Source organism: Nematolebias whitei, chromosome 10, assembly GCF_014905685.2.
Source record: "Nematolebias whitei isolate Nwh7 chromosome 10, NemWhi1, whole genome shotgun sequence".
NCBI classification, from domain to species: Eukaryota; Metazoa; Chordata; class Actinopteri; order Cyprinodontiformes; family Rivulidae; genus Nematolebias; species Nematolebias whitei.
In genome coordinates, this window is record NC_056507.1 from 7,122,036 (window position 1) to 7,148,552 (window position 26,517).

Sequence of the window (26,517 nt, forward strand, 5' to 3'; positions counted from 1 at the left end):
GTGGTTTGGACGTGTCCAGAGGAGGGACTGTGGTTTGGACGTGTCCAGAGGGGGGACCGTGGTTTGGACGTGTTCAGAGGGGGGACATTGGATTGGACGTGTCCAGAGGAGGGACAGTGGTTTGGACATGTCCAGAGGAGGGACAGTGGTTTGGACATGTCCAGAGGACAGACAGTGGTTTGGACATGTCCAGAGGACAGACAGTGGTTTGGACGTGTCCAGAGGAGGGACAGTGGGTATATTGGTAGAAGGATGTTAGAGATGCAGCTGCCATGAAAAAGACAAAGAGGAGATATATGGATGCAGTTAGAGAGGACATGGAGGTAGTTGGAGTGAGGACAGAGGACGCAGAGGACAGAGTGAGGAAGAGGAGGATAACTCACTGTGGCAAATCCCTGAAGACGGAAAAGAAGAAGCTAGATCAGGGCTTTGTGATGGCCACTCTTAAACATTGACTTTGTTCTCCCAAAGCCGCTTGGTGACTACTGTGACAGTTTGTCCATTTGGAAGACCCGTCTGCATCCAAGTTTTAAACCCTCTGGTTGATATCTTGAGATGTAGCTTCAATATTTCCCTAATGTTCTTTCCTCGGTTGCCATCTTTTTTGTGAAGCGCAGCAGCCTTTCCTGCAGCCCAACATATGATATTGCAACCCCAGTACTTTCTTTTCTATAGAAAAAACTTCTCTATAGATTTAGCTGTTTGTTGTCAGTCGGTGCAGAATGTACATCATCAAGACAAAAGGAATCTCCCTACTGTATCGGGCACGTTCTGAAAAAACTTCATTAATGTGTAACCCATCACATCAAATGAAGGATAAGTTGTATTTGGTCAAACTAAACAAAGCACACTTTCAGTTTCCTGACTTTTAAAGCTACATGTTGATTAAAACATCCTGATATCATGAGCGGCTCCAGAGTTGTGGCTTGATTTGTCTTGAAAAATGCAACACTTATTTAACAAAGGTTTGAGAAATGTATCTGTGACAAAATTTAAAACATTTTGTAAATTATGTGTTGGTCCAGACAATTCAAGCCGTATCTCTGGAACCACTCATATCATCAGGATGAACTACAACCTAGATCATCCTGATGATGTTGACATTGCTGCTACAAATTACTGTTTTAAAAGTCACAGTCGTAGCCATAAATAAAAATGAATGAAACAACTTCAATAACTTGTACTGTTCAAAATCAAAACCATTTGTCCATTTTACAGGTACTGCATGTTGTGTTTTTGGAGCCAGAGTCTGTGCTTTAGGGATGTGCGGCTGTTCCTTTGATACAAAAGTCAGGCCTTCACACCCTCCCATCTTGCTAGCAGGCTGTCACAATGTCCATCACCTTTTTTAAGTTTCCAGTAATTAATTGAAACAAAGCCTTCTCTAAAATTAACCTCTGAATATACAGCAGCAAGGAAAGAACTACTAGAGTTAGGCCTGTCGCAATAAGCAATAAATCATTAAATGCATTAATCGCATAATAAATGAAAATTATCAACCTCATTTTCATTTATCGGCTTTATCGTTTCTTCGTGTCTTTCTTTCTACTGAAGACATTGGATGACAAAAGGCTCACTCCGGTGCTCTTCACTGACCCCGCCCTTTCTCTTTAAAATCTCTTTTAACGATCCAAAATCATGTTTTTGGATCGTTAAAAGCAGCTAAGCTACGAGCTAAGCTAACAGGCCGACCTCAGGGAAAAAATCTCCTTCTTGCCGATGCTCCAAAATTCACAGTTGAAACCAGTGCCTTCGTGTAAAAAGTTGTTTTTCTCTGCAAAGAAGCCGAGAACTTGTTTACTGATTTTTTTTTCAATTAAAAGCTTTGTGTGACAAATGCTATGCTAAAGAGCTCAAACCACACCTAGCGTCCGCCATTTTGACAACCGAAGAAAGACAGCCCATTTCACATCAAGGGGCTTCCCTCACATTTTTCTTAAAGAGACACTCTGCTCCCTCCCTCGCTATCCATCCTTCGATTCAAACAGTCTTATACTGCCATCCTGTGGTGGAAAAAAGTACTACACTCAAAACAAATTAAAAATGTCTTCTTAAATTTGACAAAAATTACTAATTATTGTCAAATTTCAAACAATATTATCGTTTATCGCAATAATTTCTGAGACGATTCATCGCCCAGCAAAATTTGTTATCGTGACAGACCTAACAAGAGTCAACACCTGAAGAAAATTATCTGAAGGTTGTTTTTTGTTTGTTTGTTTTTGAGGACATACCGGTAGTCTAGGTTGTTTACATGGAGGAGAACTGGATTTAAAATTGTTCTGAGACAAACGTATGGGGATGCATGTCCCCTTCCGGCTTCAACTTCCAGGATTTCATATGGGATCTAATGGACCCCGTATTTTAACCCAACCAGAGGGTTTAAAACTTGGCTGCAAATGGGTCTTCCAAGTGGACAATGACCTTAAGCATAATGTCACAGTAGTCACTATTGGTCTATATATGGCCAATGTTTTTTTAATAGATTCAGTGTAACATAAATTGATTTATATGTGTAATTTTTGTTGCGCACTTGTGACTTGTTAGATCATCTAAGACGCCCACTGAAGCAGCCTTGGTGACTTTGTAATCCATTTAAGTCTACTTATTAAAGCTTGGCATTAATGTTTGTGAAATGAAATCATGGAATTTTATCCAGAATACCCCTTTTCTTAAAGGCACAGGTGCAAGAACTTAACAAAGAACTTCAAGCTGCAAAAGAGTCTGCCAAAACATCTAGAACTCAGGAGAACAATCTAAAAGAAGAAGTCAACAGACTAAACCAAGACATCCAGAGATGTCTGAAAACTCAGAAACAACTTCAGCTTGAAAAAGAGGAGCGAGAGCAAGAGATCCTGGAGCTTCAGCAGCAGGTGAAGAGGCTCAGCAGTGCCATACAGGTTTGTATCTAAGTGTGTTTGCAGAATTTAAGGGAGGCACCCATCTTTGTTAGACTTTGGCCTTGAGTCCGCTGTTATTGTCCCCCATCATAGAGAGAAGAGAGGGATTGGAAATACCCTCTCTCCATTCATCCCTCCGTCTTGTGAGCCGAATAATTTGAAAAATACCTGAAGTACCAACTTCCATTTTGGTTTGTGGCTGCATATTAGTCTTAGGAAAGTTCCCTAGTAAAAATTGGGTTGCCATGTCAAAATCCAAGGTGGCTGCATCTACAGTAGTCCCTCACTTTTCACTTATATCTTGCACCAAATATTTTAAGGTTTGCTTGCATCCCATGTTCCAGACACCAGCGCGATAGGTGAAAATCCGCGACGTAGGAACGTTCTATTTATTTTAGTATCTATATATATTTTAAGGCTTTATAAACCTTTCCCACATTCTTGCAATGTTCTTAACAATGTTGTAAACTCTCTTAACGCTCTAAAAGTGCACAGCGAACGAGAGCAGACAGACTGATGCTACGGTTACTGAGCCAATCAGCGCCTGGGGGCGGACTGGCTATCGAGAGCACTGGGACATTTCCCAGTACTCCTGATGGCCAGTAGCGATAGGGAAAGACAGCCCCCCACCCCACCCTCTCCTTTCTCTTTCCGAGTCTGTCTGTCACAGCAGAGCTGTATGTCTCTGCTCTGCTGTGACAGACAGCCTCAGAAAGAGAAAGGAGGGGGCCATCAGCGATCACTGAGCAGGCCAGGCCACTGGGAAATGTCCCAGTGCTCCTGATGGCCAGTCTGCCCCTCAGCACAATGCTCTGATTGGTCGCCTTCCATCAATCAGCTAATCGTGAGTCATGTAAAATCTTACGTCGAAAACATGAAAGAGTGAGTCCGCTAAAGTCAAACCACAAAGTATCAAGGGATTACTGTATATGTATATATAAACATTGTGGGCTGGATACCACCCTAATCATATGAAGAGACTAATTTTTATATTACGTAAAAGTATAGTTTTCTCAAATTATTGGGGTGGACCAAGATTAATATTTGATGGTCTTGGCCACCATTGACCACCCCCTAGCTCTGCCATTTCAACTGGTGGTGGATAAAATTCTCCCTGATCTCACCAGGATCAATCATTCTGCGCCGCCTCAGTCAAGCAAAATAAAAATAAAAAAATACCTCTCTTAGAGACAGTGTAACTACTACCCACTTGAATATCTTGCACCAAATATTTTAAGGTTTGCTTGCATCCCATGTCCAATTCCAGTCCAGAAAAACATTCCTCCCAAAAACTACAAAACGTTCACTAATCGAATCCATCAGCAATGGGAGACATCTTGTTACTTTTGTTAAAGGCACGAGCTGCAGACGGACACATTCACGATCAGCCACATGACAGCCATTATCATCACATGTGGACAAATGATTAGCTGGCATTTGGACCTTGAAATATAATGAAACGCTGATATGTGAAACATGCAAAGTCCATTAAGCTCCTCCACAGCCAAGAAAAATCAAGGCAAAGAAATGCTTCAAGAATTATATCTCACGCTGTCCTTGGATTTCAAATTAACTCTTAAAAAATGGTTTTGAGTCGATTTATTTGCAGTAGGTATTCATGTAGAAAGTTTTTTAACAAAGCATTTACTTTTAAGATGTTTTCCAACAGCCAGAAAAGCTGTCAAGTTACACAAATTTAATTTGTTTTAATTAGAATTGTTATGCCTTCAACACACTTTCTACATTGTTTAATGATTGTTTGAGGGTTACTGTAGGTCACATTCATCAAGGATTTTGTAAAACAAAAATTGCATTAAAAAAAACAACGGATATTCTTCACATTTGTTTGCAACTAAATTTGGCAATCAATAGTTTGAAATATTTTTGCACAGCTCATTTGCATGTGAGTTTTGCTTTAACACTCGCCACATCTTGATTTTGTCCCCCCAAAATGACTCCACTCCAGTCGACTTTCGTCCTTACATCTTTTAATCTACGTTTTTAAGAAGAAGCGAAATTAAAGCTGGATTTATATTCCTCATGTTACAGTATTGCATTCTATGCCAGTTACCACCCCCTCCTCTACCCCACCCCACATGCTGTTCACACTTGGGGTTTATTTTACCTTCTCAGTAGCCGTTACATTCTTAGACTGTTAGGCAAAAGAAGAAGACTTTTTAAAAATAAATTATTCAACAGATTTTTGTTAGTGAGTGGTGCGTGTTTAGTGTTTATTTGTATCGATAATACACATACACAAATATTTCAAATCAAAAACATATAAAAACTGCCTATTTTGAGAACTATGATGGCGTTAACTCGGAAAAAGACCCTGATAGGATCATTTTGTCTTGGATCTGTATAAAAACGAGCTGAATTTTTGTTTTTGTCACTTTGTGTTTGCTGCTTAGAATCAAGCGGAATCTACCAGGAAAGGGACTACTATTGAGAACCTGCAGAAAAAAATCAGGAAGTTGGAGTCTGACTTGGAGAAAAGTGCTGAAGTAAAAAATGTCAAAGAAGATCACAGAAAGGTAGGAGCTATTTTTAATAGAAAAACATGATGAGAAAGTATAAAAACTTGTTTTGGTGTTTAAGGAAAATTAGAAACAAGGTGAAGTGAAACAAAATGTTCATAAATGGACAAAGTTACGGTATGATACATGATATGATATACACTGCTAACAAAGACAGTAATGTCACAATAAATACTTCTGTGATAATTAATGAATTATTAAACTGACATATTGCAATGTTATTACAAAATAACTGTAAAAAAGATAAAATTGTTGAGCATCTCTTAATTTTGTAGCTGTAACCTTTTTTCATTGCCAACTGCAGTTATCCTGCTGTTGAAATCCATTCTTACTTTTACTGGTTAACTTCTGTCAAGCTTCCATCCATCCATCCATCCATTCATCCATCCATTCATTCATCCATCCATCATCTTCTGCTTGTTCTGAAGTTGGGTCTCGAGGGGCAGCAGCTTGAGCAGGGAGGCCCAGACATCTCCTTCCACAGCCACCTCTTCCAGCTCTTCTGGGAGGACTGCAAGGCGTTCCCAGGCCAACTGAACGACATAGTCTCTCCAGCGTGTCCTGGGTCTTCCCCGGGCTCTCTTCCCAGTCGGACATGCCCAAAGCACCTCCCTAGGAAGGTGCCATGGGAGCATCCTTACTATATGCCCGAACCACCTCAACTGGCTCCTCTCGACGTGGAGGAGTAGCGGTTCTACTCCCAAGTCTCTCCCCGATAACTGAATTTCTCACCCTATCTCTAAGTGAGAGTCCAGCTACCCTGCAGAGGAAACATTTCAACTGCCTGTATCTGCGATCTCATTCTTTTGGTCACTAACCAGAGCTCATGACCATAGATGGACCGTCATTCATATTGTCCTGCTTTTTTGTGTCAAACCCTTACCTCAAAGAGTGTTCAAATTTAGGTTGGAATTGACTTATAGTTTGATTATTGATGCTAATGAGCTCAAGAAGATATTAGCAAAAAATTACTGTTTATATTGTTATACAGAATAGTTATTGAAAGATTGTCAAACATTGGATTCAAGAACAGTGTGTCTTTTGTCCTGGTCAAGGGACTGTGAACCTGCACCCTTATAGAGTTGCCAAGGAGTTCATGGGATTTTGACTTGGCAGTCTGCATGTGTTTTGTAGATCTGGAGAAGTCTTATAACTGTGTTCTCTGAGGAATTCTGTGGGGGGTTTCTGTGAGAACATGAGCTACTGGTGTTGCTACTAAGAGCTATATGGACTCTGTATAACTAAAGGAAGGTCTAAATCTGCATCATTTGCATAAAGTCAGGCTCATTCCCAGTCAGTTGGGACTTTGACAGTTTGTACTGTTTATGAGCAGGATCTTCGGACGCAATTAGAGAGGAAGGTGCTTTGTTTGAAAACTCCAGAGTCTCATCTCTGTTATTTGAAATTGATGTGGTTTTCTTGACACCTTCAAGCCAAACATCTTTTCCATGTACCGGAGTGGTTCAGAACCAAGTGTGAAGCCACTGAGAGAGTCATCTCCTCTAAATCTGAAGCCATGGTTCTCACCAATAGTCATGAGTAGGCCTGTCACAATAGCAAATTTTGCTGGACGATTAATTGTCTCAGGAATTATTGCGATAAACGATATTGTTTGAAATTTGACAATAATTAGTAATTATTGTCAAATTTAAGAAGAAATTTTTAATTTGTTTTGCATGTAGTACCTTTTTTTGACAACCAGATGGCAGTATAAGCCTGTTTGAACAGAAGGATGGATAGTAAAGGAACAAGCAGCGTGTCTCTAAGAGAAATGGGAGAGAGACCCCTTGACGTGACATGGGCTGTCTCTCTTCGGTTCTCAAAATGGTGGACGCTGGGTGTGGTTTGAGCTCTTTAGCATAGCATTTTTCACACAAAGCTTTTAATAAATAATCGGTAAACAATATCCTGATGCATGCTCAATAATCCAGGTAGAAAAATCCAAAAAAAGTTGTATTCGATCCTCTGGACATTCAAAAAACAAAACAACAAAAAAAATGTAGAAACGTTTCGTCTTTCATCCAAAAGACTTCCTCAGTCTGAGGTGCTGTATTCAGCTCAGTCTCTTAAATAGCACCTTCTCAGAGTGGATCAACCAGTTTTGCTGCTGACAACCAAAACCAGCTGATCACATGCTCAAGAAGGACCATCAGCCTAACAATGGGTCATTAGCACACTGATGGCTGTTTACTACTCACAGAGGGCTGAGTGATACTAGCAATCACAGCATTGTAAGAGGGGGACAGTTGAACCCGGAGGCTCCACCCCTGTTTAATGATGGACGATTTCTTTTCACAAAGATGGCCTCCTTTACTCCTCTCTCAAACCATCGTTCCTCTCTATCCAGAATGTGAACATCTTCATCCCTGAAAGAGTGACCGCTGGCCTGGAGAGGAGTGTAGACCGCAGAATCCTGGCTTGATGTTGTTGCTCTTCTGTGCTGGTCCATCCTTTTGGCCAGTGGCTGTTTAGTTTCCCCGATGTAAGACTGATCACAGCCCTCCTGACACTGAACAGCATACACAACATTACTCTGTTTGTGCCGGGGGACTGGATCTTTGGGATGAACCAGTCTTTGCCGTAGTTTAAAAGCCACTGGGACGTTATGTTTAGAAAATAAACGTCTCAGTTTCTCTGATACTCCCTCAACATATGGAATGACCACTGGTCTGGGTCTGGGTTCCTCCTTTTCACCTGTTGGCTGACTGGAGTCCTGTTTGGGTTTCTTCTCTGCTTTCAGGAAGGCCCAGTTAGGATATCCACATTGCTCTAGAGCCTGTCTTGTGTGGGATTTCTCCTTCTGCCTGGCTCCTGAGTTAGTGGGGACGCTGTCTGCTCTGTGGTACAGAGTCCTCATAACTCCTAACTTGTGCTCCAAAGAGTGATAATAATAATAATAATAATAATGTCATCACAATGTCAGCACTGTATGTTTCCATACAATGGCGAAATTAGTCTCTGCATTTAACCCATCCACCACCAGGTGGTGCAGTGGGCAGCTATTGAAAGCGCCCGGGGGACATTTTGGGGATTAGACGTGCTGCCCAGAGACGCCACGTGATGTGCAGTGACTGGGGATCGAACCTGGGACTCTCGGGTCCCAAGCCGGCTGCCCTGCCTCTACACCATCTCGGCCCGGAGTCAAACTGCAAATACTGGTCTGTGTGGGTGGGTTTGCAGTACACCTCGGGTTGCAAATGTCCTCTATCAGAGACTGAGACCTCACAGTCCAAGAAAGCCAACCTGCCATTTTTTACATCTTCTCGTGTGAACTTGATGTATTTATGCACAGAGTTGATGTGGTCAGTAAAATGTTGGACTTCCCAGGAAGAACTTCTTATGTTATTTCAATGAATCTCTGAACTTTCCGTCATAGCTTGAACCAACACCAGGTGGGCTTTAGACACCCCCATCTCCCCTTTGCCCATACCCCCAACATACTAAAGACCTAAAGCCTTGCACTGTGTTTGTATTTATTACCATTTGATGTGTTCAGCTGATGTAAAACTTATTTTTCTTAAAGAATAAGGAAGAAATTGTGCGATGGGAAGAAAACAAAAAATGGCAAGCCAAGATGGAGAAAGTGAAGAATTTACTGAAGGAAAAAGAACAAGATAATGAATCCTTGTCAAAGCAGCTCGGCACTCTTAAAGACCTTTATGCCAGGTCAGTGTATATATCTTTCTAGTGGGTTTGCACAGCTTTCTTGGATTTTCTCATTGATGTTGCTGATTTATTTCGTCCTCAGTCTTCTCATTTGGAATCAAAGGAAGCTCAGGGCAAGCTGTACATAAGTCACTAGAGCTGTGTAATGTTTTAAATTCACTTCCTTCTGTATTTTCCTGTTTTTGCAGACAGGAACAAGAAAAGGCTGCGGTTCTGAAAAAACTGAAGCCCCGGGGTGTGACTGCTGTCCAAGTAGTGGGGGTGCGATCCACTGAAATGGAGAGGGAGGTAGTGGAGCTGAAAAATAAAAATTCTGAGCTGGAGACCCAAATCATAACTTTAAGGTATGTGTCAGCCATCAAAAGTCTTCATTACTCCACAATGTCCTGACCAACGTAAACACCAATTTATCTTTCTTACATTCCTTAAAGTTTTCCACTTTTGCTTTGGTGATAGTTTTGTAGGAGTTTCTCTGACAGATTAAAGACCTGTTGAGTTTCTTTTTTTAAGTCTTCGCACCCATTCATCTCAACCTTCCTCAGGTGTAAAGCTTTTGCGGAAAACCTATGAATAGTTAATATCTCTTGTAGATAGCTTATGGAGAAATAGCGTTCGCGTCCGACTGATGACCTAAAGACTAAAACTTGCTAGATAGTTCTTAAGATGTAAGAGATCTGTTCTCACTCGCATGATTGAGACGTGTTTTTTTTTCTCATGGACATTTTATACTCAGAGGAACTGCAGCATACATCATACACAAAGAGCGATAACACAGTGACAATAGGGTTAGCAGAGTGGCCGTTTAATGTCTGCTAATGTTGGAGGAGGAAGATCTGGTGTTTTTGTTTTTAACTAAGGAGACGCACTAATTTTCAAATTTGTCACAAAGAGACCACCACTGTTTCTTACAGGCGAACATCGTGTTCCTAAGCTGCCCGCTGAGGCATACGCCCTCCCTGCCAGCGCAGCCACAGCTGTCTGTCTCGGCGATGTCTCCTCAATGCACAAGATCTGTGCTATTTCCTTCCTTGAGTTCTTTGATTACCGTTACAGGATTTATTTGATTATGTTTTATCAGTTTTGCTAGAACACTTGTAAAGATGGCTGTTTTTTCTAACAGCCTCAGCCAGTTACTCCTCAGTAGAGCAGCTAATGTGAAATAAGAGCAGTATATTTTTTTCTGCGTTAACACACTCACAAATTTCTGACCACACAATTCTTGGCACATACCCCTGTGAGAAAATAGTTCTACCAGACGCTTCTGCACATAACCAGTTCTTGCAAAGCCTGCAAGAATAAAACGACGTAATTTTCATCATTCAACTGCAGCAGTGAGAACAGACTTCTTAATGTCTTGCAAAGAATAATTCAAGCTTAAAGCTTTCTACATAGTTTGCATGACGTTAAACATCTGTTTGTATTCACGTGGTTGTGAGATGTTCTTTTTGCATATTTTATACGCGGAGAGAAACATACTCCTGGTAATCCCTCCCACTGTCCTAGTGCAGCACTTGTCATGCACAAGCAGAAAGAACATAACATTGACAGCACTGTTGTCAGAAATCTTTATTTTCAGTTATTGATGGAGGAGTTTTTACCAAGGAGTAGTGCTGTTTTGTAAATTTGTCACAGAGACCACAGTTTCCAACAAAAATGTGCAGAAACGTGTCCCAAGGTGTCAGAGTCAGAGTCAGAGTCAGAGTTTCTTTATTGTCATTCGCACCTCATGTGGTACATGTGGTGGAGCGAAATTATGTACACAAGGTCCCAGTTACATCCAACAATAAAATGTATAAGAAAAACAGTAATAACATCTAAGATATGAACTAAGAAAAACATCAACTAAATATACACTAAGCACTCATAACATAAAACATTGAACATCAGCACAAACATGAACATGAGTCTGTGAGCGGATGTGCACGCATGAACACATCAACATTGAAACAGATCAGCAGCAACATGAAACAGATCAGCAGCAACATGATATGGTTTTTCACAGTGATTATTCTAGTTAGAGATTCATGAGTCTAACAGCTTCAGGGTAGAAGCTGTTCCTCAGTCTAGTGGTTCTACACTTAATGCTCCTTAACCTCCTTCCTGAGGGGAGTGGGGCAAAAAGTGTGTGTGCTGGGTGAGTGGGGTCCTTTATGATGCAGGTGGCCCTCTTCCTGCATCTGGAGGTGTAGATGTCTGTGATGGTGGGGAGGCTGATTCCGACAGACTTCTGTGCAGCCTTCACCACTCTCTGCAAAGCTTTTCTTTCTGCAGCTGTGCAGCCTCCATGCCACACATTGATGCTCGAGCACAGGATGCTCTCCACTGCACACCTGTAGAAGGAGGTGAGGACTGAGCTTCCCAGACCAGCTCGCCTCAGCCGTCTGAGGAAGTAGTCTCTGATGAGCTTTCTTGATCAGGCTGGTGGTGTTGTTGCTCCAGCTGAGGTTGTCATTCATGTGTACACCCAAGTACTTGTAGCTGGAGACCACTTCCACCGCAGATCTTCTTATGTTCAGGGGGTGTAGATGTTTTTGTTCCTTCTGAAGTCCACCATCATCTCCTTTGTCTTCTTCACATTGATGTGAAGGTTATTCTCTTTGCACCAGCTCTCCAGGTGTTCCACCTCTTGCCTGTAGCTGGACTCATCAGTGTCTTGTGGCCTTCACAGATAAGAGGCCACCTGTGTCTTCATGTTGTCTCCTTCCACAAGTTTTTTAAGCTTTATTTGACTGTTCATATGTTTTGCTGTAAAGATAGCTGAATTTCCTAACAGCCTTGGCCAGCTGCTCCTAAGCACAGCAAGTGAAGTGAAACAAGAGCTCTGTAGTTCACCAGCTTTAAGCACGCCCACAAAGTTCTGACTATTCAAACAATACTTGGCACAAACCCCTGCAAGAGAAAAAGTTCTGCCAGGAGCTTGTGTTGTCAATATATTGCAGAGCCTTATGTCTTTAGCCTTAAGCCTTAATGCGGCCAAGAACAAAGTGGTCTTAAGATCAGATTTATAAAATGCTTATAGTGGTTTATGTGAACGATATTTTATAAATATTTACACCAGTGTAAAAAGATGGCGGCAGCAGTGAGCGTTAACTCTTCAACTCCTGTCTAGGTTCATTTCTAAACTTAGTTAAAATTTTGCTGAAACGACTATATATCACAGATTGACATGATGTTACCATTTATCAAGCAAACCTTCCAGAGGACCTGACTTTGTTGGATTTTTTTTTTACGTGGATTATTGAGCATGAACTTTGATATTTATCAAGCAGCTTTCACGTGAACTGCTCTGAAACTTTGGAAACTGGAGTTGTTTCACAGCTGCACCGTCTACTTTGATCTCAGCTGTATTTGTATTTGCTAGTAGCTCATCAATCTCGCCAGATGTAAACTCTGTTTCTCCAAACTGAGGTTGTTTAAATAGTTATCTAGTACATGTAAGATAATTTCTTTATAGATTTTCCACAGAACAAAATAGCCAAATTATCAAAAAATAAAATATGCACCTTCTTGAAATAAGACGATGATTGATGCATAAAACTTTTTGTTCCTATTTACATTAAAGCTTTTGAGGTTATTTTTGCAGCTGCGTGTGAAGACACATTTAAAGAATCCCAATTTCTCTTTATGTTTTAAAGTAATGAAGGGCTGTAAATTTGTTCCTTAGTTGAGACATTCTTGATGGATTACATTTATTTTGGACTATGTACCAATTCACAATTGTGTTTTAAATGGTTTGGTTAAATTTTTTTGTGATAGGGTTCAGTGTAGTGTCTTATATTTCTTAACATTTTATCACAGGTTATATATGACACATGAAAGATAAGTGTGTGTATGTGTGTGTGAGAGAGAGAGAGATTAAATTTTTTTTAATTTGTAACAATAAATAGTTACGTTTACTTTTATGTGTGCAGAGTGTAGCTACCATGTTTTTCAGTGATCATAGAGTAAGTTCACTTCTAAACCTAATGCATCATGCTCACATGTGCTGCCAGTACTTTTTTTTTTTATCCCTGAGAAAGACAAAAGCCAAGTACTACCCTTCTAAGTATCTAAACTATTTCCTTCATATTGTCTACTTATTGAACAAAAATGTGCCAATGTACAAATACCACTGACCACTCTTTGAAGTTTCTGGCAGGAGCTTCAGTTTCGGAGACACTGATTCAGAGTCCAACAACTTTTATTAGTCCTAGTGGGTAAATTATTCACACCTGGATTTCTTAGAAGCTACGTTCATGCGTCTTTTATTCCTGACTATGTTTGTGTTGGAGGGAGGCACGGTGGCACCAAGCCTGTCACGATAACAAATTTTGCTATAATGGATTTTAAAGAGAAAAGACAAAGGGGGTGGTCAGTGAAGAGCTCCGGAGTTGAGCTTTTTGTCATCCAGTGTCGTCAGTAGAAAGAGAAAGATGAAGAAACGATAAAGCCGGTAAATGAAAACGAGGTCGATAAGTTTCATTTGTTCATTTATGGATGGATGGATGTTTTTATTGATTACCATTAACCTCTCCAAATTTAAGATGACTAACAGCACCAGCCTGATCTATTTTAAAGAGTTGCACAAAGTTTGTGTAGCAGCTTCTGCATTCCTTTGATACACACGTTGATATTTTGTACTGATCAGTCGATTCGTATTAGTTATTTTAGACGCAACACTAAAATATGTTTGTGTGTTTTCTGAGTTGTTCAGTAGTAAAGATCAGTTGTAAAATATTTCAGAACATCATAGATAGAGAGTTGTTTTTCTATGGTAATCGAAGGCTGAGTTGTCCTTGAAGGAAAGCATCTCACCCTCCACTTTTCATGCTAAAGTTTAAAACTAGGATCATCTTCAGTGTTTCCCCTAACATTATCCAAGAGCGCACTCGCCCTGTCAACAAAAGCAAGCGCCCTGACTTCCAAAATGGCTGACATTCCCAGCAAACTCCCACCGCACTTTTGGGTTTACCGCGTCTGTTCCACATCTTCCCCCACCATCTGATCTAAATCAACACCAGGTGATCAGTTGACAGCTCAGCACCTCTCTTCACCCGAGCGTCCACAGATCATATGACACGACTACAAAGTCAATCATCGATCTGCACCCTAGGGTGTCCTGATGCCATGTGCGCTTATGGACACCCTTATGTTTGAACATGGTGTTTGTGATGGACAAATCCTGACTGACACAAAAGTCTGCTGGCATTTCAATCTTCATGGATACATCAGTTGGCCTACAGTAGTTATTAAATGTGTCCAACAATCTTGCAAAGAAAATAGACCTGCATGTTAATACTGTGCATTGGCACTACAGAAAACTTATTCACTGATAACATAAAATTAGCAAATGAAACTCATTTTAAGTATCTTTGTATCTTTACCAGTGACTGTTCAATGAAAGTGGAACTTGCTTCTCATATTCATTCAACTTCCTGTGCTTTTGGACAAACATGAAAGAGTTTTTGACCCACGTGACCTCACCATGTCCGCCAAGGTCAAAGTTTACAATTAGTGCTTGACGTCACTGTTGCTGTATGGAAGTGAAACACAGACGCTACAGCAGCAAGAAGTCTTAACAATTATGCACCATCCAGCAACGGCATCGTTGCCTGATAATGAATAAATGGCACCGATATGTCAGCAACGAGGATGTCTTGGTACATGCTGGTGTTGAAGACAGTGAACTGAGACTTGTTGGTAGCCTACTGCGCTGGCTCGGCCATGTTTGTAGACTGGACGATGACGGACCTGTGAAAGCACGTCTGTATGGCGAACTGTTTCTGGGAACTTGACCTGGCGGCAGACCACACCTGAGGTTTAAATCCACTTGTAGAATTGTCTTGAAAAGTGCTCATGTGCGCAGTCAATAGGACACTGTAGTAAAAGATAAAGACAGAGACTGCTGATACACCGTGTGTGTGACAGCCACAATGATCTAAAGATACAACTTTATGAGAAAAGGAAGAGAAAAAAAAGAAAATAGGAAATAAGTTGTGTACTAACCGAGGTTCACAAGATGTATATATATATATATAGGTAAACATGATTAAAGACACATATTTTACAATAAGTTGTAAAGTGAAATAAAAGCAGATAGTTAACACTCGTGTATGTGTGTCTGCTGCTGAAGACAAGTCAGGACAAGTTTGAAGGAAAATAAACAAACTGGGTTTTATGTATACAAGCATGTATTTCTTCTAGTATTTGTATTTTTTAGTTTACATACACTGTAATGAATACCAGCATTTGTGAACTGTGTTCTTTAAGGGTAAACAGCTTTTAGCTCCTTCTACCCATCACTTATGACAACTTTATAAAATAAACACTAGATGGTAAACTGGCTTTATTGACACAGTTTGAACATGCAAGATTATTATACCCAGACTTTTCTTTGCTTTTCAAACACACAGACAGCAGCAAGCTTTACCTCGTGATGACGCCATGGAGAATCTGATGTCGCGGAACCACTTCCTGGAGGAGAGACTCCGCTCCTTGGAGAAACAGATATCCTTAGATATATGTAATTCAAGACCCTCCGTAAGTGATTAGTTGGTTATTAGATCCTAAGTTAAATATGACAATCGCTCACTTGTATTCAGTCATGGGAAAAATAAAAAGAAGGTCATCCTTCTTTCAGTTCCAGGGTTTTATGTACATAATAAAATCTGTCTAATCTTAACCAAACAATTCTAAAATGATTCAAATGTAACCTCAGACGCACAAAGATGCACAACAAATGGCGCCATGTCATTATTAAACAATAACAAGACTGAAATGGAGAACAAAATACGTGCCGTGCTTCATCAGCTTGTGTACCGCTACCTTTCAGTGGTGATGTTCATGACTTTATAAGTTGCTCACATGGTTGTGGAGGAATTTTGGGCCATTCTTCTATCCGCCATGATTTAAGTTCATTGAGGTTTGCAGACATTTGTTTTTGCTCAGCTCTCTTAAAGTTCCATCACTGTATCACTGACTGAGGTCTTGATGACCGCAAGATCTAGATTATTTTTCTGCTGCTGTGTTTGGGATCATTGTTCTGTTGCTTCATGACCCCGTTTGGTCCAAACTTCAGCTGTTGAACTGAGGGCCTCACATTTATGACCAAAAACATGCGTGTTAGTCTGCCTTCAGGCCCAGGCCTCCCTTGCAAGAGAGATCTGTGATCTCAGTGGGGTTTGCCTGGTTAAATAAAGGTTAATAAATAAATACGTAATTTGACTCTAGAATAGTTTGGGACTCCTTCAGTTCGCAGAGGACTTCATGTTCAACTCCGTGGCTGCAAGGTACCCAGGTACTGTGACTGCAAAACAAGTCCAAATCATTACTCTTCCACTGCCATGCCTGACAGATTGTGCTAGTGTGCACATTTTTCATTTTCTCCATGTTTCTGTGCATTATAAACATGTCTACTTTGTCTCATATTTAAGCCCAAAGGACATTTTTCACAAGTCCCTGTTCCTATCAGAGAGATGTCGTTTTCTCCGGACAATGCTTCCAAATAAACTACCATATAATTAACTTACTAACCATATATTTGTTAAGTCTTTCTAATTGTCCTGTCATGAAGTTTAGTCTTTAACCTGTTAACTGAGGCCTGTAGAGTCTGAGATGGAGCTGGATAAGTTGTTTGTAACTGACCTTCAGATCTTCCCAGATGGATGGGCAGCCTCAGGTGCTTCTCCAAGGCCACTGCTGACATCTTTTCTCCTCCTCTTGTTAACACACACCTGTATGCTCCGGAGCAGCAGAGGTGGCCACACTGATGGTGATCATTTGCCCACCACATATGATCAGCAGCACCAGGCTGATTCTGAACCTCAAACAAGGGTGGACTTGCTTAATCTCTCACACAACCTTTTTCATTTTGGCTTAATTTTTGTGCAATAAACAATAGCATGGGGGAATCTGTTGTGGTTTTTTGTACACCTGAGGTTAAATTTAAATAATTTAAAGACCTGGTAAAGATACGATCATTTTTATTTTGTCCTGATGCATCCATCCATCCATTATTTTTACCCACTTCTTCCTTTTTGGGTTGCGGGGGTCACTTGTGCCCATGTCCTGCGGTCACAGTGTGAGAGGCGGGGGACACCCTGGACAGGTCTCCAGTCCATCATAGGGACACTTTATAGAGACAAACGAGACAAACAAACATTCACTCTAGACCAGGGGTCAACAATCTTTACGATCTAAAGAACCATTTCTGCTTCTTCGTTCACTAAATTAAACGTGTCCAGAGCCACAATACCTGCTACAACTGGGATTCTCAACTGGTGGCCCACGGACCACTTTAAGTTTGTTGGAGGGCGCTTTTCTGGACAGTAGGGGTGACTATAAAACTAAAAATATCTCGTGATTTTTAACATTTATTGATATTTTTACAATCTTAAGACAAAATAAAAGACGTGATTCTTGTAAAGAAGGAAAAAATAATATAGTTTTTGCCCAGTTTCTAAAAACTAAAACAATAAACTGCATTCTTATGTGAATTTTTATTTTAGAAAAATTACGTATCCTACTTTGAAGAAATAAAGCGTAAAGTGAAAGTATGTTTTACTCCTTGTAACGTTTCTAGTATTCATATATTTGCAAAATAAATTACATGAAAACTACTAAAACTCGCCCTTTTAGTTGTTATAACAACCAATAAAATTCAGTTTCGTTTCAGTTTTGGTCAAAGCTCGAAAGAGCCGCTGCAGAGGGACCAAAGAGCCGCATGTGGCTCCAGAGCCGCAGGTTGCAGACCCCTGCTCTAGACTCACTCACACTATTCAGCCTAACATGCATGTTTTTGGTCTGTGGGAGGAAACCGGAGTGAACCCACACATGCACGGAGAGAACATGCAAACTCTACCCAGAAAGGTCCCCGGCCGGGATTTGAACCGGCGACCTTCTCGCTGAGAGGCAGCAGCTCTATTAACTGTGCCACCATGCTGCCCTGTCCTGGTGCATAAAATCAGAAAAAGTGTAAACTTGTATTTTTCCCCTTAACCTTTAAAAAATCTAAGAAGTGGAATCAAAGATCAAAGTCAGTAACAGGAGATGTCTTCACTTCGTTAAAGAGCTGCCTTTAAAGGCCTAAAGATGAGCACTACATTTTACAGATGTGGCAGGAGCTCACGTTTTAGAGCAGAAATACGACTTGGCCTCTGAAATGATTGAAAGTCCTGAGATGTTTACAAGTGTATTGATGTCTGTGCTCTTTTTCTGTTTTCCTTCTTAATTGAGTTTTACCTGACTCGTCGCCTCTGAAGGGAACAGAATCTTCTCCCGTGCTTCTAGGGTGGAATTAGTTCTGTCACTGTTGACGTCAGGCAGGTGAATGCTGCAGACCAACCTGACAGGCCTGCAGCTGCTCACTTAGCCCTGAAGTTGCTGATAGGACGTTTGTTCAGCAGAGGGAGCCAAAGCACAGCCAGGCAGATGGAGAAACGTGGACCGTCTCTGTTGGAGCAGAGGACGCTTGCACCGATGATGGAAACACCGCAGCTGATAAAACAGACTCATTCACAGCAGCAGAGGATATCTCTGACCAAGTTAAACAAGAAGAGATCCAAACAGGAGCAAAACATTTAGAAAGTACAGAAGAGATGACAGCTAGGCCTGAAGTTATTGTGTTTGAAGACCAGCAAGAACCACAAACTACAAAAGGTCGTGAGCTCGAAGCGGACGATCCATCAGAGGAGACGAGGTCCGCACCGGAGACGGCGACGGGCAACGACGCGAGTCAGTCAGTGAATAAATGTGTCTGTGACTTGGATACAGATGATCAAGATGCTGGAGGCTCGTCAAACGTGTCACAAAAGGCTGAGGAACGGGTGGAGTTGAAAGAAGAGGAGGAGAATCAGGAGCGTTCCTGCTCAGCGGAGCCAGAAATTGATTCCAGGATACTGAGCAATCGGTCCGAGAGTTGTATCACTTCAATAAAGGACAGAAGAGCAGACAAATGGAGAAACAGATCTCTTAAATATGTGAAGGTACTGCAGGTTTGTTAGCTGCCCTGCTGAAGTAGTGATGTCATAGATGTGTCAGCGTGCCGTACCCAGTGAAACCGCTTAAAGTTTGGTGTTTGACTCCCCCGCTGTGTCTGGCACAGAGTCGAGGTTTGAGTGACTGAGTAGAGAATTTAGCTCCAACTCTAGGAGAACTCGTTTCCATTATTTGCCGTTTCTCCCACTAGTTTGTTATATCCTGTATCTTCTTGTACGCGCTGTTTTAAGATGTTTCTGTCATCCAGACCTCAGGTCAAGGCTCAAGCACTTGGTCACAAAGAGATCAGGATCTTTCGAAAGACAACGTCAGGTTGGCCTCGGAGAACCTGGAGCTGCGCTTTCAGCTGGAGCAGGCAAACAAAGACTTACCAAGACTCGAGGTACAACCCAAATCCACCGTAACCGAGCAGAGGTGGTCACTCAGTCACCACCAGCACCGTTCCTGGTGAACTCAACAGAAGAATTGGGGGGAAAAGTTGATCTAGAGAAAAGTCTGAATTGTTTAGTTTGTAAAAAAAAAAAAATTTTTATGCATCAGTTTGTGTATTAATTTGACAAGAAGCTGAATATTTGATTTATTAAGGGGATAATTTGGCCATTTTGTTCTGTGGAAAGGTTAACAAGAAATGATAACCTACCTGTTGTAGATCTTTGTACGACCTCACTTCAGACAGAGTGTTAAAAAGCCTGACAGGACTGAGGAGCTAACTGTCAGTGTGACTGCAGCTAAAACCAATTGCTGCTTTCTTAAAACTTCTTCTATCTACAAACTATTATATTAATTCATACAAACACTGTTTTATAGGCATTCTCTATCACCACCAGTTTGGCATTACAGAGTTGCATAGATTCCTGTGGGTATTTGTTAGTGCAATTACTTTATCAGCTGGTGATGGCACTTGCAGCAAATGTTTTGTCATATTTCTGCCAAAGTAATTGGGCAATGTGAAACTTATGACAACGTAAAATTTTATATAAATAGTGTTTGCATGAAAGTAATATACAAAGTACATTACAGCAAAGACTGGTTCTTCCCAAAGATCCAGTCCTCCGGCACAAACAAATATTGTGTATGCTGTTCAGTGGATCACCGGAGGGTGATCAGTCTTACATTGGGGAAACTAAACAGCCACTGGCCAAAAGGATGGCCCAGCACAGAAGATCAACATCATCAGACCAGGACTCTGTGGTCTACACTCATCTCCAGGCCAGAGGTCACTCTGTCAGTGATGAAGATGTTCACATCCTGGACAGAGAGGAACGATGGTTTGAGAGAGGAGTAAAGGACGCCATCTTTGTAAAGAGAACCTGTCCATCATTAAACAGAGGTGGAGACCTCCATGTTCAACTGTCCCCCCTCTTACAATGTTGTTATTGCTAGTATCACTCAGCCCTCTGAATAGCAAGCAGCCATCATGGCACTAACGATCTGTTAGACTGATGGTCCTCCTTGATCATGTGAACAACTATTTCTGGATGTCACCAACAAACTGGTTGATCCACTATGAGAAGGTGTTATTTAAAAGTGAGTTTGTTGCAGCTCCTCAGACTGAAGAAGTCTTTTGGATAAAAGACAAATCTTTTCAACAAAGAAGAATCCATCCAGAGGGCCTGACTCATCCTTGTTGGATTTATCCATGTGGATTATTGAGCATGCATCAGGACTTTGTAAACTATGAACCCTTGTACAGTTTTGGAGATTGAAGGTGTTTTAAGATGTCAGTATTCGAGTTTGGCTGTGGCTGCATTCAGACTAGCTGTTAGCTCATCAATCCTGTTTAGCTGAAATTCTTTACTCCAAACTGAGCTAATTCAAATGGCTATTTACAACAGGTGAGTCAATAGATGTTTGTAACTTTGTTCCAGAACCCGTTTTTAAATAGTATCACCATAAACACTCTTAAGACACAGTAGAAGTCCCATTAAGAAAGAAGCGTAACTCAGGATGTTATATTTACTTTACACAATGCTCATATGTTAAAAAAGAAAGAAAATGCAAAACAACGCACTGGCCCTATTTTTCCATATGGATGGTTCCACTTCACTTCAAATTCTGGTCTTCTACCAGAGGCCTGGGAGTTTGAGGGTTCTGCACAGCACTTTAGCTGTTCCTTGAACTGCACTCTTCTGGACAGAGATCTCTGTGGTGGGTTGTTCCAGTTTGAGGGTTACAACATTAAGTGCTCCAGTGACCACTGGGACTACTTACTCCTCTCCACAACTTTTGTATTTCTTCTTTCAGCTCTTGGTACTTCTCGAGCTTCTCGTTCTTTCTGATGTTACAGTCATTTGAGATTGTTACATCAATCACTCTGCCTTCTTCTCTTGCACCACAATGTCTGGTTGGTCAGCCATCACTTGTTTGTTGGTCTGAATCTGGAAGTCCCACAGTATCCCACCCTTTGTGGCATCTCCCACTTTAACTATGGGACCTCCAGTCCATACTTTGCACAAAGGTTCCTGGATTTTATTCCAGCTACTTAATTACAGTGCTTCCTTGCATGCTTTGCCTGCATAGATCTTATATCCTGCTATTATCTGCTGGACAGCCTCATGGACATCTTTGCACAGCCTGCATCTTGGGTTCTGTCTGGTGTGGTACACCTCGACCCCAATTGCTCTTGGGCTGCCATGAATAGTACCTCTGTGCACCAGCTGAAGGTGTTATAGTCAAGAAACCTTTGAATGCTGTGGGTTTTCATCAACATTTTTTAAAAACTTTCTAAGAGTTAATATAACCTGACACGTCCTTGCATTTATTATGATAATTGGGCTAAAATCAACTCTTGAATGTTTAATACTAACTTTCCCCCCCACAGAATCAAGTTGCAGATCTTAAAGAAATGTGCGCTGCACTGAAAAAGGAAAAGGCAGAAGTAGAGAAAACGCTGGCACACGTAAGAGGCATCAGACTAAAGTTGTTCATTTTAAGTGCTCTATAAATAAAGTGGTATGGTATGGTATAAGTGTTTTCCCAGAAATCATTGGAAACAAGTTTTAGTGCACAAGAAAAACTTTTGAGATACTAGTCTTTGACTTATAACATTTAACTACAAACCGGATTCCAAAAGAGTTGGGACACTAAACAAATAGTGAATAAAAACTGAATGCAATGATGTGGAGGTGCCAACATCTAATATTTTATTCAGAATAGAACACAAATCACAGATCAAAAGTTTAAACTGAGAGAATGTATCATTTTAAGGGAAAAATCTGTTGTTTCCAAATTTCATAGCGTCAACAAATCCCAAAAAAGTTGGGACAAGTCCATTTTTACCACTGTGTGGCATCCCCCCTTCTTCTTACAACACTCAACAGAGGTCTGGGGACAGAGGAGACCAGTTTCTCAAGTTTAGAAATAGGAATGCTCTCCCATTCATGTCTAATACAGGCCTCTAACTGTTCAACGGTCTTGGGCCTTCGTTGTCGCACCTTCCTCTTTATGATGCGCCAAATGTTCTCTATAGGTGAAAGATCTGGACTGCAGGCTGGCCATTTCAGTACCCGGATCCTTCTCCTACGTAGCCATGATGTTGTGATTGCTGCAGAATGTGGTCTGGCATTATCGTGTTGAAAAATGCAGGGTCTTCCCTGAAAGAGATGACGTCTAGATGGGAGCATATGTTGTTCTAGAACCTGAACATAGTTCTCTGCATTAATGGTGCCTTTCCAGACATGCAAGCTGCCCATGCCACAAGCGCTCATGCAACCCCATACCATCAGTGATGCAGGCTTCTGAACGGAGCGTTGATAACAACTTGGGCTATCCTTGTCCTCTCTGGTCCGGATGACATGGCGTCCCAGTGTTCCATAAAGAACTTCAAATCGTGACTCATCTGACCACAGAACAGTCTTCCATTTTGCCACACTCCATTTTAAATGACCCCTGGCCCAGTGCAAACGTCTGTGCTTGTGGAGCTTTCTTAGAAATGGCTTCCTCTTTGCACTGTCGAGTTTCAGCTGGCAACGGCGGCTGGCACGGTGGATTGTGTTCACTGACAATGCTTTCTGGAAGTATTCCTGAGCCCATTCTGTTATTTCCTTGACAGTGGCATTCCTGTTTGAGGTGCAGTGACGTTTAAGGGCTCGGAGATCACGAGCATCCAGTAGAGTTTTACGGCCTTGACTCTTACGCACAGCGATTGTTCCAGATTCTCTGAATCTTTTGATGATGTTATGCACGGTTGATGATGATAACTTAAAAGTCTTTGCTATTTTACGCTGGGTAACACCATTCTGGTATTGCTGCACTATCTTTCTGCGCAACAATGGTGGAATTGGTGATCCTCTTACCATCTTGGCTTCTGAGAGACACTGACACTCTGAGAAGCTCTTTTTATACCCAATCATGTTGTCAATTGACCTAATTAGTGTGAATTGGTCTTCCAGCTGTTTGTTATATGCTCAATTTCCTTTTTCCAGCCACTTATTGCTACTTGTCCCAACTTTTTTGGGATTTGTTGACGCTGTGAAATTTTGAATCAACATATTTTTCCTTTAAAATGTTACATTTACTCAGATTAAACTTTTGATCTGTCATCTATGTTACATTACGAATAAAATATTGACATTTGCCATCTCCACATCATTGCATTCAGTTTTTATTCACAATTTGTTTAGTGTCCCAACTTTTTTGGAATCCGGTTTGTATTAATTAGAATTTATAACAGCTATTCCCTTAAGTGTCGATCACTTTGTTCATTCAGTGAGTTTTAATGTGTTCCTCATCAGGTTGGTCACAGTGGTAAAACAGCACCTGAGCTTGAGAAAACCATTGGGGTGATGAAGAAGGTGGTGGAGAGGGTGCAACGAGAAAATGAGACTCTGAAGAAATCCAAAGTGGCTGCAAATCAAGACAAAGTCACTGCTTTGGAAAAAGACAATGAAAAACTAAAGGTTGTCAGCATTGATTCGTCTTCTGCTCTACATTCATCTCTGTGGTCTTTCTGGAAAAAAAAAATTTAATGTTTTTTTTTTCCCCAGGCTGACTTGGAGTTAATGAAACGTCAAAGCGAAGCAGAGCTGACTTTGAAACTTGCGAGTAAAACTAAAGGGCTGGAGAAGATAGTGATCGAAAATGAACGGCTGCGCAAGGAGATTAAAAGGGTGCGTTAGCTCGATTCTATTAACGTTCTGAAGTCTTCTGTTCAGAAGTGAAAACTTGTCTTAAATCGTTTTGACTTTTGTTTCTCGTCTGAGTGTCCCTGTTTCATTCTAACAGGAAAAAGAGGCAGCTGAGCAGCTGAGAGTGATAAAGACAAATCTGGAAGTGACAAATGAGAAGCTTGAGGCAGAGCTGGAGCATAACAAGCAAAAACTGCAAGCAGCTCTGTCCAAACCAATCGCAGAAGGGACAAACAGCAAAACCTGGAAGGCAACTGTTTTAACCAGGTCAGCGAATCCATCTAGATAAATGTTCTTTAAAACCTTTTTTCAAAGACCAGCGCCTCATGTACAAAAGCTTGCATGGATTTCTATGTATGTATTTTCTATGTACCGATATGTGAATGTTCCTGTAAAGTGCCCCGAGATAACTTTGTTGTGATATGGCGCTATATAAATAAACTGAATTGAATTGAATTGAAATTTCCTACTGAACCATGGCATACGCTTAAATCGAGACAACGGCGTATACACAAATAAATCCAGATGTATGAAACAGTGCGTAAGATAGAACTTTACGCATGAATCCAAGCGCACTTCCTTTGTACAACCCTATCAACGTGGAATTGAGCGCACACGAGGGAAAACCCAACTCCTCCTTTGACACGCCTCCATTTAAATACGCAAATAGATATAAATATGCCTTGCACTTAAGGAATCTCCTTGCTGAACAATCAAACATCATGTCTACACGCAGGAAAAAGAGGAACTTCACAGAGTGCGAGTTGGAGGTGCTTCTAAATGAGGTAGAGACACATAAAAACCTTCTGTTTGGCACGCTGTCCAATGGTATTAGCTCCAAGCACAAGAGGAGTGGGACAAAGTGTGAAGCTGTAAATGCTGTGGGGTCAGCGCAATGCACACCCGCAGAAATTAAGAAATATGGTCCAACATATCAGGACGATTCAATGAATTTACTCACCAAGGAGCCACCCGTTTCACGCTGTGCCAGCTTGTAGACTGTTCCCAACCATGCTGTTCATTAGAATGAATCGTGTGTTGAACCAGAACACCTCGCCACAATGTTGGTTGACTTAGTGCATCACATATGAATTTGCACATTGACTGAATGAAAATACTTCCTGTTAACCTAAACATATTCATCCTGTGATGGCGTTTTAGTGTTGGCCTGTTCCACTGCATTGTAGGGAATTTGAAATACCTGGTTGACATACGGATCGTTCCATCCACACAGCTGGTCTGGCTCGGCTCGGGGTCGACTGGCACAGTCCCGATCAGTCTGCCAGCTCCCTCTGGACTGCCCCGTTGCTAAGAACCCCAGTGTGGTCAGCAGCTGTATGTGCACAGGCAGTGCATGGCTCCTCGCTGTGTCGAGGTCCAAGACCAGCTGCAGCTCCAAGCACAGTTCCAAAAGGATTGTCCTTGGAAGCCTAAAACAACTAATGAGCCAGTCGTCATCCTCTCTGTCTCTAAATACATGTTCTCTGTGCATCACCATCTGCTAGATCCTATAAGGCTAAAGCCGTTGCCGTTAAAGGTATTTTCTGCACTACTTTGTGCATGCTTTTATATCCACTCATCTAATTTCATTCATGTGGGTGTATTAATTGTTCATGTGTGTTCAGTGTGTACAATAATAGTTTTCGCATCATTAACAGTTTCCCAGCATCGCCTCTGTGTCGCCAACTGACCAATAACCAGAGAAATGTGTGTACGACAGCCATGAAGTTGGCATGTGGCTGTGCACATTTCCACGATCATTTTATTCTTGATATATCTAGTCTTGAGTGAAAAAGGGCGTACGCCATATTTTTGTGTGTATGCACCCTTTTTGTACATGAGGCCCCTGGTTATAAGGTGCATCACCTTCAGACTGAGTGTGAGCCTATGTTTGGTTTCTTTGTGCAGAATGTTTGAGAACAAGATAAAAGAGTTGGAGAATGAGCTCTCCCATAAGACCTCCAGCCTCTCTGAACTCAAACTACAGCTAAAAGATGTGATCGAGCGCGAGGCAAGAGCTCAGACCCGAGTCCAACAACTCCAAGATCAGGTATGGGTCAAGCAGCACATTACAGTCATAACACAGATCAGAAACTGGTTTGTTTGTTTGATCTGGTGAGAGCGTCGAGCAGAGCCTAATGACAAACTGAAACACTTCCAGGTTCATTTGATTTGACTTCACAATGAGGTCACATAAATGGCACTGAAGGATTTGCAGAACTTTTAAAACATTAGACTGAAATGGCTAAATTGGCATTTGTTTTATTTTCAATTACTGGTATTTATTAATTCTTCAGGTATTTACTTGTGACA

General features: G+C 41.2%; 1 protein-coding gene across 1 annotated transcript in view; it reads left to right on the forward strand.

Moving 5' to 3' along the window:
- cep290 (centrosomal protein 290) overlaps positions 1-26,517 on the forward strand; it is a gene marked incomplete in the record, with an annotated part of 80,139 nt that overhangs the window by 47,992 nt on the left and 5,630 nt on the right. The window contains 12 exon segments of the mRNA XM_037683096.1: positions 2,679-2,900; positions 5,312-5,434; positions 8,961-9,103; positions 9,292-9,447; positions 15,496-15,622; positions 18,487-19,065; positions 19,326-19,460; positions 21,900-21,977; positions 23,812-23,976; positions 24,064-24,186; positions 24,302-24,471; positions 26,113-26,254. Coding sequence (XP_037539024.1) covers positions 2,679-2,900; positions 5,312-5,434; positions 8,961-9,103; positions 9,292-9,447; positions 15,496-15,622; positions 18,487-19,065; positions 19,326-19,460; positions 21,900-21,977; positions 23,812-23,976; positions 24,064-24,186; positions 24,302-24,471; positions 26,113-26,254 — 2,163 coding nt within the window.